General features: G+C 44.7%; 1 protein-coding gene across 1 annotated transcript in view; it reads right to left on the reverse strand.

Moving 5' to 3' along the window:
- Window positions 1-2312: 2312 nt before the first annotated feature.
- LOC140420891 (interferon-inducible GTPase 5-like) overlaps window positions 2313-12044 on the reverse strand; it is a 49870-nt gene continuing 40138 nt past the window's right edge. Inside the window, exon 2 of the mRNA XM_072505011.1 lies at window positions 2313-5417. Coding sequence (XP_072361112.1) covers window positions 4223-5410 — 1188 coding nt within the window. The 5' untranslated portion in view covers window positions 5411-5417 and the 3' untranslated portion in view covers window positions 2313-4222. The remainder of the gene's footprint in view (window positions 5418-12044) is intronic.

Below are 12044 nucleotides of genomic sequence, written 5' to 3' on the forward strand. Positions count from 1 at the left end.
TGAACTCCACTTTGGAATTCTGTAAACCCGGACCCATAACAGATTTTAGACGTATCTCATTGTAAACATACACTGTTTATAGTTTGTCGTGGAGTTTTATTATAAACATTTCAGAGTATAAGAACAAAGTTACAGAGTTTTTACAATATAAATCTGCTAACAGTCCTTTTTTATCTGTCAACATTGTCTCCATTAAAATAAAGAAACATGGAATTCCAAAAGGATCTCTAAATGGGTGTTTCTCTGGTTGGCAATCAATAGCTAGTGGTGTCCCTCAGGGATCAGTGTTGGGCCTCCAATTGTTCACAATTTACATAGATGATTTGGAGTTGGGGACCAAGGGCAATGTGTCAAGTTTGCAGATGACACTAAGATGAGTGGTAAAGCAAAAAGTGCAGAGGGTACCGGATGTCTGCAGAGGGATGTGGATAGGTTAAGTGAATGGGCTAGGGTCTGGCAGATGGAATACAATGTTGACAAATGTGAGGTTATCCATTTTTGTAGGAATAACAGCAAAAGGGATCATTATTTAAATGATAAAATATTAAAACATGCTGCTGTGCAGAGAGACCTGGGTGTGCTAGTGCATGAGTCACAAAAAGTTGGTTTTCAGGTGCAACAGGTGATTAAGAAGGCAAATGGAATTTTGTCCTTCATTGCTAGAGGGATGGAGTTTAAGACTAGGGAGGTTATGCTGTATATATGAATAGAAAGTTACTATTGAGATTGTCTATTCTATTTAATTTTTGTGCCTCAAGAAGTTATATGGTTGGACAGAAAGTTACTTAATTGGTTCTATTCTGTTATCTTGTTTATGGCCTCTTTGGTTCGGCTATAGGTACAGTTGAAATTAAGTAATTAAAAGGGTTTATGATCTGTCAAATCAAGGATTCCTTAGTTTAGGCTCTTTGCATGTTCGTGGCAAATACATTAGTCTAAGGTCTTTTTCCAAGTGTCCAATGAATTCTAGAAAGATACTCGCAGTGATTTTACTCTACTTGGGTTGAACACACTGTGCATTAATTTTAAATTCCTGATTCTTATAAGCTTCTTTATTTTAACCTGAATTAATCCTGTGGTCAGTTTGATATTCACCACACAATTATTCGGTTACACTACAATTGACTCTATACTATTGGATTACACTGCATTGAATCTATATTATTGGATTACATGGCATTGAACCCATACTATTGGATGACACTGCAATTGACTCTATATTGGATTACACTGCAATTGACTGTATAATATTGAATTACACTGCAGTTGACTCTATACTATTTGATTACACTCCAATTAACTTTACACTGTTGGGTTACACGGCGATTAGCTCTATACTATTGGATTACATTGCAATTAACTCTGCACTATTGGATTACACTGCGATTAGCTCGATATTATTAGATTATTCTGCAATTGACACTATATTATTGGATTACACTGATTAGCTCTGTACTATTGGATTACACTGCAATTGATGAGACACATTGGATGAGACTGAGACTGCAATTGAGTCTATACTATTTGATTACACTGCAATTAACTCTATATTATTTTATTACACTGTAATTAACATTATACTGTTGGGTTACACTGCGTTAGGTCTATTCTATTGGATTATACTGCAATTAACTCTATACTATTGAACTATTCTACAATTATCACCACACCATTGGATTACACTGGAATTGACTATATATTATTGGATTACACTTCAATTAACTCAATACTATTGGATTAACCCTTGGACCTAACCTTCACACCTTTGGACACTACGGGGCAATTTAGCATAGCCAATCCACCTAACCTGCACATCTTTGAACTATGGTAGAACACTGGAGGACAGGTGGAGAATGTGCAAACTCCACACAGCCAGTCACACAAGGCTGGAATTTAACCCAGGTCGCTGACGCTGTGAGGTAGCAGTCCAACCACTGTGCCACCATGCCACCCCTGATACAAATGCAGATAAATGTACAACAATACAATGATTATTTATGATTGTTTCATGGTCTTTTTGGCAGGCTTGTAGTTTATTAGATGATCTGATGTTTTAGTTGAAGTGAAGGTTTTGTAAAGCAACAAATTATCAGTTCACAGTGAGGCTTCTTGTAGTTGCATTTCTAACAGCTTGGTTCCCAGATGAACCTGTAGTTGGAGTAGGTTTAGGGGGCGCAGGAGAGTGGGTGGAGTCCTTCTTCCACTTTCAAGATTTTGCTGGTTACTACCTCATCTGCTCAGGTGAAATGCAGTTCGTTCAAAGGCTTTCTCATGGAACACCATCTCTGCAGTACAGATTCTTGCTGTTATTTTAAAAGGAGATAAAATGGCATTCTTATCAAGTGATTTATACAAGTTCAGTGACCTTTTTCCAAAAATAGGTAGGGTGTTGATTACACATCCTGTGTTGTCATTTGACACTTCGAGGTGTACCCAACCAACATTTCGATGAAGGAAATGATCATAAAATAATCCATGATTGATGACATTCATTAACATTTATTTAACACACATTGAGTTTTGATGTTTCTTTTTTCAATCATAGAACAGAATTACAAGTTTGCTGGAATGTTTGGTTCTTTTGTTGCTGGTCAATCCATAAACAAAGTGACATGTGAAATTGCTGCAATTCTTAAATTTAGCCCCTTTTCTTCCAGCGACTTGAGCACAGACAATAGATCGATACACAGCACACAGCTACAATATTGGAAATGCTGTTCTTTGAGTGAAGAGTTAAACTAAGATCTGTTAATTTCTTCATCTAGATATAAAATATCCACAGAAGAGTAGAAGAGTTTCTGCAATGACCTGGGCAACATGTTTCATTTGTCATGTGAGAGTACCTTTAAGACATGGATGTTAAGCAATGTACCTTTAAGAAAACAGTGATGTCAGAGAGTGGGTGGAGCTGAGGTCAGGTCAGCCATTTTGCAGTTTAGTTTTGCAGTTGGGAGGAAAAGAGCTGGGTGTGTGACCGTGTTTTGCAGTGAGCTGGATCTCTGCCATAAAATACCATCTCTGGATCATTTGGGTGATTTAAACTTATAATAGAGAAGCCTTTAACCTGATGTGATTTTGTTTAAAGGTGTTAAGTCTCTTGGAAGTTTGAAGGAACATTTTAAGGAATTATTTACTGTTGCAATACTATCTGAGTTATCGTTGAAGCAAGGGATGTTAAGAGATCCAATGTTTATTTAAGATGTTAAGTTGTGTTCATGGAATAAACATTGTTTTGTGTTTAAAAACCCACGTGTCTGTGGTGGTATGTATTAGGGGTATTAAGGTACCCTGTGATGCCGAGAGGCTATTGGTGGATAGAAGCTGGGTCCCGATTGGATCAGCCGCCTGCTGGCTCCACCCAGTAAGGCGGAGTTTCAGAGCCCGGGTTCTCCCAGCAGCCGCATTCTGTAACTGTGCTGCTGGGGAACAAGTCTGCTTAATAAAGCCATCGTTCAACTCCTTCTCATCCCGTCTCATGAGTGATTGATTATGCTACAGTGTCCATAATTGTAATCCCACACCTAGGGGACAAGCAGTGTGCTAGGAAAAGCAACAAATACATTAAAGGGAGAGGTTGGTTGAACTCCATGATACATTTTGGGGTTCTGAAAACACCTCACCCATAACACATTCAATTAACATCAGTATAATGGCAGCACGGCAGCACACGTGGCTAGCACTGTGGCTTCACAGCGCCAGGGTCCCAGGTTCGATTCCCCGCTGGGTCACTGTCTGTGCGGAGTCTGCACGTTCTCCCCGTGTGTGCGTGGGTTTCCTTCGGGTGCTCCGGTTTCCTCCCACAGTCCAAAGACGTGCAGGTTAGGTGGATTGGCCATGCTAAATTGCCCTTAGTGTCCAAAAAGGTTAGGAGGGATTATTGGGTTATGCGGATAGGGTGGAAGTGAGGGTTTAAGTGGGTCAGTGCGACTCGATGGGCCGAATGGCCTCTTTCTGCACTGTATGTTCTATGTATCTATGTATAACAAAAATAATTAACAGATTCCTCATCTCAGTTGTTTTGTGGATTCTTGCTCTGCGCAAATTAGTTGCCATGGTAATCTACAACAGTACAATTTCTTCAAATATTATTCATTAGTTGTGGACCTACTTGCATTGTTTGGGGGATGCAGAAGATACCAACACAACACAAGATTTGTTTTCTTTCTTCACTTTTTTATTTATTATAGGAGTTCAATGTCCGGATGTATAACTGCCGACCATTTTAGTGAGACCCAAATGCAACCTGCACCACTCTCTTTGCATTCTCTGTAAGATCATTCAGTGCATCTTTCAGAAAATTGATAATTGTAGGAGCTGATGATATTGCTCCAATGATGGACCCAATGATTGGGATAAAACGGATCACATCAGTAAATATCGTATAGGAAGTGGCTTTCACCATCATTCTTTCCACAGTTTGTTCATTTATTTCACCCATAAATGGAGATTTCGCCACAGCTTTCAGATTTCCCATAGGCTTTCCTACTGTGTCGGCCAGTCTTTGAAGAGAGGCATCATCCAGACCCAGATGATTACGGAAATGTATTATTGCATATGTCAGCAGCTTGACATCACAAGAAAATGACAAACCAGGAACTGGCACTGCTCCCACTATTCCAGAAATTATGGCAATTATCCCGATTAGAGCCAAGAGATGGACTCTTTTCTTCTCTATAATCTCCATTGTTGTGTTTTGAAGCGACAGCAAAAAAATGTGTTTCTTTAGATCATCAAGACCATCTTCGAGGGCTTCCTTTAATGCTGGAAAATCATACTCATTCAGTTTAAAGTTTGATATGAGGAAAACATCAGCTGATGAAATCCCTGCCTTTTCCAAATTATCCACACAGTCATTTCTGATCTTGCCCAGTTCTTCATCTGTGTTAAACTCTTCATCTTCCATTTGAAGAGCACGGAGATCATTATCAATTTTAGATCGAACAAAGTAGAATTTCTTCCCCAGTTCTTTCATCGCTTCGGCGAGGCTTGCATCATTTTCTCTGAATCGACAGTCTGAGATAACGATGAAGAAATCATATTTATTCAAGTTCATTTCCTGAAGATACGCACCTGCTGGGAAGTTGGTTGTCCCTATTCCTGGCAGATCCCAGAAGCAAACAGTCGGCATGTTGGGATGTGGGTACGGGGTTGGTTTCATTGTGGTTTCTGTGGTACCAGTTTTAGCTGCTCCCTTATCCTTTCTCCGGAGTCCTCTCATAGTATTGATGAAGGTCGATTTCCCTCCACCTGACTCCCCTGTCACTGCAATGTGCAGCTCTGTATTCTGCAGCTCTTGTAACTTCTTCCGTATCAGAGACACAACAGCCTCCAGCCCACCCACTTCATAAGTGGACTTTAAGTTATTGAGCTCTTCCTGAGTGAAGAATTGAGGGTTTGAAGACTGAGCCATTGGATCACTGTGGAAGAGAATTAATATTTAACACACAATTTCCACAATCTGTGTCTGCCTTTATTCAAAGATGTTACAATCTATATTTACTGATTTCAAACAGAAATTACAGGGGCTGAACCAATTCACTCACAGCTACTTAAAGACTCATTGAGCTGAAAAACAAGGGCAGTTGTCACTATGTAACTTGATGATCTCTCTATCCCCACCTTTTATTCTTGTTTTCAGTACTTCTGGGGCAAGTATTGCAAAGAAACTACAGATATTTGAATTATTACATTGAGTTATTTGTATTGAGTTATTGAGAGGTTGAATAAACTTGGTTTGTTCTCACTGGAACAAAGGAGGTTGGCAGAAAGTTAAAAAAAAAACAGCACCTCTAGGGATTACTCCCTGTGCCACGTGGCAGTGTGGCGAGAAATGGGAAGATATAGCAGCTAAACACGTGGCTAAACAGCTGGTGTAGGAGGGAGGGTTTCAGTTATCTGGACCATGGGAGCTCCTGTATAAGAAGGACGCGTTGCATCTAAACTGGAGAGACATAAATAACCTGACTGCGAGGTTTGCTAGTGTCACACGGGAGGGTTTAAACTAGTGTGGCAGGGGGTTGGGTACCGGAGCAATAGGTCAGAAGGTGAAAAAATTGAGGGAGAACTAGGGAACAGGGCCAGTATGGCTCTGAGGAAGAGCAGACAGGGAGATGTTGCTGAAAACAGTGGGACTGGTGGCTATGTTTTGATGCAAGATGTATAACAGGTAAGGCAGATGAACTGAAGAGATTGGAATGGTGCTTGGAACTATGATATTGTTGCATTACAGAGACCTGGTTGAGGGAAGGACAGGATTGGAAGCTAAACGTTCCAGGATTTAGATGTTTCAGGTGGGATAGAGGGGGGTGTAAAAGAGTTGGAGGAGCTGCGCGACTGGTTAGGGAGAATATCACAGCTGTACTGCAGGAAGACACCTCCGAGGGCAGCGAGGCTATATGGGTAGAGATCAGGAATAAGAAGGGTGCAGTTACAATGTTGGGGGTTTACTACAGGCCACCCTGTACAGCCAGCGGGAGACAGAGGAGCAGATGGGTAGACAGATTTTGGAAAGGAGTAAAAGCAACAGGGTTGTGATGGGAGGCTAACTTCCCCAATATTGACTGGGACTCACTTAGCGCTAGGGGCTTGGACGGGGCAGAATTTGTATGGAGCATCCAGGAGGGCTTCTTACAACAATATGTAGATAGTCCAACTAGGGAAGCTGTACTGGGCCTGGTATTGGGGAATGAGCCTGGCCAGGTGGTAGAAGTTTCAGGAGGGGAGCATTTCGGCAGGAATCTGTAATTGATGGGATCTTAACCTGTCGAACTACGGCAAGTTTGGGGGAAGCTTTGATGAATCAAAGTCCTGGCGCAATACGACAAGTTGTAAGATTTGTAATATTTCTGGACTATGCCAAGTTGTTCGATTCCTTGTATTATTCGACTGTGTATAGTTGAAGGAATTTATATCATCTCTGCTATTTGGTTATCAGTAGCACTTTGCGAATACTGGAACTCAGCAGAAATTTCAGTTAAAATTTCTCAGGTGCCAAAAAGAATTGTTTTATTTGTAGTCGCTTGATTACAATTTGAAAGTCATTTAAAAGGCAATTCGTAGACAATTCGAAGCTTTCAGAGAATTACAGACATTATCTTTTTTTGCTTAGGCAGACAGCTCGAAAGTAACTTTTAAAAGGTCAAAGTCTGGCAATGAAACATGAAGTGAGAGAGAAAGCTAATCTTCAGCAAAACTAAAACTCAAAGTCAAAAGTGGACTAATATCACTGACACAGACTGGTAGACTGCCAGAACCCCCAAAAGACATCTCTAAAATGGAGATTATTAAGGACAAAACTGACTAAATTAACAGAAAGACAACACAAAGACAACACACACACAACACACGAGACAACACTAAAATGGCGGGCGGAAACTTTTCAGTTATACACTTTCATATCTGTCTTAAGTCATCTAATCACACCCCAGTATAATCCTAATTGGTTTGGGTTAGACTCAAACACATTTGATTTGATGGCAAGCCGTCCATCTTCAATGTGCAACATCAGCTTTTTAATTGTTTCATGTCTACATGTTATGGAATGTGATATTCTGCTAATCTTTAAGCTGGCTTGGCTAATGTAACAATTGAGACTTCATATCGAGAAACATTGAGTAATATATATATGATTCAATGCTCTTACAAACTGCATTGGACTCTTGCCACCTTGTTGCCTTGGAACTCAGTCCTTCGCCTTGACAATTAGCACAAGCAGTGTCAAATTGTTTTGCAACTGTGCTGTTTTAATGTCACACTGTCTTTGAAAATATGCATTTGCCAGAACAACGGACTTCAGTAAAAGTGAATTATGCTGTATAAATGGGTATTTAAAACTGGGGCCTAATATTTATGCTTAAACAGCTATCTTTTACCTATACTAGTTGTATTCGAAATACAGCCTGGTATTGGGGAATGAGCCTGGCCAGGTGGTAGAAGTTTCAGGAGGGGAGCATTTCGGCCACAATTCAGTAAGTTTTAAAGTGCTGCTGGACAAGGATAAGAGTGGTCCAAGGATGAATGTGCTAAATTGGGGGAAGGCTAATTATAACAATATTAGGCAGGACCTGAGGAATCTAGATTGGGGTTGGATGTTTGAGGGTAAATCAACATCTGACATGTGGGAGGCTTTCAAATGTCAGTTGAAAGGACTTCTGGACCGGCATGTTCCTGTGAGGATGAAGGAGAAATACGACAAATTTCGGGAACCTTGAATAACGAGACATATTGTAGGCCTCGTCAAAAAGTAAAAGGCGGCATTTGTCAGGGCTAGAAGGCTGGGAACAGACGAAGTCTGTGTGGAATATAAGGAAATGTGAGGTAATGCATTTTGGAAGGTCTAATGCAGGTGGGGAATATTCGGTGAATGGTAGAACCCTCAAGAGTATTGACAGTCAGAGAGATCTAGGTGTACAGGTCCACAGGTCACTGAAAGGGGCAACAGAGGTGGAGAAGGTAGTAAAGAAGGCATACGGCATGATTGCCTTCAATGGCCGGGGCATTGAGTATAAGAATTGGCAAGTCATGTTGCAGCTGTATAGAACCGTAGTTAGGCCACACTTGGAGTATAGTGTTCAATTCAGGTCGCCACACTATCAGAAGGATGTGGAGGCTTTAGAGAGGGTGCAGAAGAGATTTACTAGGATGTTGCCTGGTATGGAGTGCATTAGCTATGAGCAGAGGTTGAATAAACTTGGTTTATTCTCACTGGAACGACGGAGGTTGAGGGGCGACCTGATAGAGATCTACAAATGAGGGGCATAGACAGGGTGGATAGTCAGAGACTTTTTCCCAGAGTACAGGGGTCAATTACTAGGGGGCATAGGTTTAAGCTGTGAGGGACAAGGTTTAGAGGAGATGCACGAGGCAAGTTTTTTTACACAGGGTAGTGGGTGCCTGGAACTCGCTGCCAGAGGAGGTAGTTGAAGCAGGGACGATAGTGAGGTTTAAGGGGCATCTTGACAAATACATGAATACGATGGAAATAGTGGGATACAGACCCTGAAAGTGCAGAAGATGTTAGTTTAGACGGGCAGCATGGTCGGTGCAGGCTTGGAGGGCTGAAGGACCTGTTCATGTGCTGTACTTTTCTTTGTTCTTTGAATTAAAACAGAATGTGCACCTCCATTGGTCAGAATCCTTCATTTTGGAGATTAAGGGCTGGATCTCCACTTTTGAGGCTATGTCTGGAGCATGTGTCTAGTCTTACAGCCAAAATGTCGGGGCCGCTCCCGCACTGATGCTCCGCCCGGTGGGGGGGCTAGCAGCCGCATCACGTCAAGCCCCCGGCTTTACCTGAAGATACGGACAGAATTGCCGGGTCTGTGGTCACGCATGCGCACGGCGGAAACCTGCAGCGGTCGCGCCATACAACATGGCGAGGGCCGCACATGGACATGGACCCGTCCTGCCAGATTATAGTGGCCCCCCCTCTAACCCCCCTCACCACCCCCACCAGTCCCCCCCCCAGTGCCAGCCGAAGCCCCCCCGGCCAGCGGAATGGCTTCCCCCCCTGACTGGCAGCGCTGGACACAGTCCGCAGGCGCTATGCGAGATCCGTGAAAACTGAGGACCTGCGACCGATGCCGTCGGGAAGTCGGCCCATCGGGGGCGGAGCATCGAGGAGGTGACGTCCTGAGGTCGCCCCAGTGGCGTGCGGCGTACTCAGTGATGCCACCATTTTTCAGGAGGCGGAGCCCACGATTTCAGCATAAAAACGGATTCTCCTGCCAATTGCCGAACGTGATTTTGCCGTCGGCACTCGAGAATGCAGCCCTAAATGTTGACGCCGGGACTGAATTGCATGTGTTTCGCGTTCCCGTTGGGAGCACTATGTGTGGATCAATTCAGGGCATGCTAATGGGCCACCACTCTGCTCATGTGAATCTTGAGTAATTCTCATTTGCACTGGCGTCAGATTCGCTGGAACCAGAATTGGCACTAGAGAGCTTGACACGCTGGAGTTGTGTATAAGCACTCCACTCCCCACACACACACATTCCAGCCAAGAAGATGACTCCAAGGGAAGCAGCAGCACATCTCACCGATTTGGAGCTTGATACCATGTTGGACGTGGTGGAGGAGAGTCGGGACAACCTCTTCCCCAAGGTGGGCAGGAGTCTCCCACCCAAGGTGGCCAACCGGGCCTTGGTGGAGGTGGACGAGGTGGCTAGTGCTGTGAACCTCACCATGTAGTCTGGTACGCAATGTCGCAAGGAGATGAACAACCCCTCAGGTGAGCCACCACCCCTGGCATCACTCCTGTCCCTCACATCACACCCCACTCCCCTAGAGGCCAATCAAAACCCACCTGCATGTCCCTCACATCCCACCCCACACCAAATCCCAACATCTATACTGTCCTCTTTGGCCAGGTGCCTTGCGCACACATTCCACTACAGGTGACCACCCCCGATTATAACTCGCCTCCATGCATCGTGTCCTTTTTTTACCCGCAGGACAAGGCGGCCCATTATAGAAGGGAGTGGGAGAAGACTGGAGGGGGGAGTACCAGACCTCAGGTCTCTCACCCCTGCTGAGCAGAGGGCGATGGAATTATCCAGGGAGGTGCAAGAGAGGGCTATCTCCGAGGCGGAGGTTCACATGCGACAACTGAGTCCCGAATGCAAAATGATGCCCCGATAGCAAACGTGTCACCCCTCTCACCTCATCACTCCGTCCAAAGATCTCAACATATATCTTGTCTTTTGTCTTACAGGATCAGCATCATGCCAGTCTGTGTTGGGTGCCTTGCCTCCAGCTACAACCCCAACATACCCAAATACCGGTCCACATGGACATTGCTGCAATACTCCAGAGCTTGGCCCAGTTCCAAAAGGTCATGGCTGAGGGCGCCAAGAGCATTGGCCGGGTGCTGACTGATCTGGGCCAGTCACACAGGGACATGATCACGTCAGTGAGGGGCATGACTCACTTGCTGAAGGCCGTGCCCAGTCTCAGTGCCCCATGATTGAGGGCAGCAGGCCTCCAGGATTAGCAATACCAGGGTTAAAATGGAGCCTCCGGAGCTCAATCTGTCTTCACTTCTGTCCCATGGAGTAGCCCAGGGCCATCGAGCATCCTGAGGGTGGAGGAAATGATGGGGCCCATGCTGGTGCCACCCACAGCGCGTCTGAATCCCCTCCACCTGACAATGGGGCATCTGACGGGCAGTGGGCAGAACAGGGTGGCACCTCATCACCTGTTGCACCAGAAAGTCAGCTGGGCCCATCCAGGTCCACGCCATCCAGAGGACGTCCGCCAAAGACATCTCAGGTCAGCGGGCGAGATATGCAGCAGGCAGCCTCCACATCTCACGTGCTGTCTGGGGTCACACCTCGAAGAAGAAGTAGGCCACGTAAAATAACGAAGACAGTAGTTAAGTTGGCACGGGTGCAGCACATAGGTTAGTGGTAGGGGTCAAGGCACAACAATTATATATAGTCACGATTAAACACCAATTTACCAACATTCTGACCTGTTTCAATCCTCTGTATGAAGGGTGTGAGGGATGGGCTGAGTTTGGTCGAGAGGGTGTTGCGGTTGGGGTTGTGGGAGGTTGGTTGTGTGGGTGTTGGAGGATGAAACGAGGCAGGGTCCACAGGACAACTGAACGTTCCACTTGGGATCATCCCTCAGAGCATCAGGGAACGAGGCCAGAAATGTGTAGCCATCTTAGGACAGCTTACCCAGTGGGTGACCCATCACCGCTCACTGTCTCCACAACTGCGGCAGTGCCTACAACCAACCCCCCCCCCCCCCCCACCCCTTCCCCCCAACCCCACCCAATGCCTACCACCACCCGGATGAATAGAAGAATATAAGGGTTCATAGAACATAGAACATACAGTGAAAAAGGAGGCCATTCGGCCTATCGAGTCCACTTCCACCCTATCCCCGTAACCCAATAACCCCTCCTAACATTTTTGGTCACTAAGGGCAATTTATCATGGCCAATCTACCTAATCTGTGCGTCTTTAGACTGTGGGAGGAAACCGGAGCACCCGGAGGAAACCCACGCAGACACGGGGAGAACGTGCAGACTCCGC

The sequence above is a fragment of the Scyliorhinus torazame genome, chromosome 5 (assembly GCF_047496885.1).
Source record: "Scyliorhinus torazame isolate Kashiwa2021f chromosome 5, sScyTor2.1, whole genome shotgun sequence".
In the NCBI taxonomy this organism is placed as follows: Eukaryota; Metazoa; Chordata; class Chondrichthyes; order Carcharhiniformes; family Scyliorhinidae; genus Scyliorhinus; species Scyliorhinus torazame.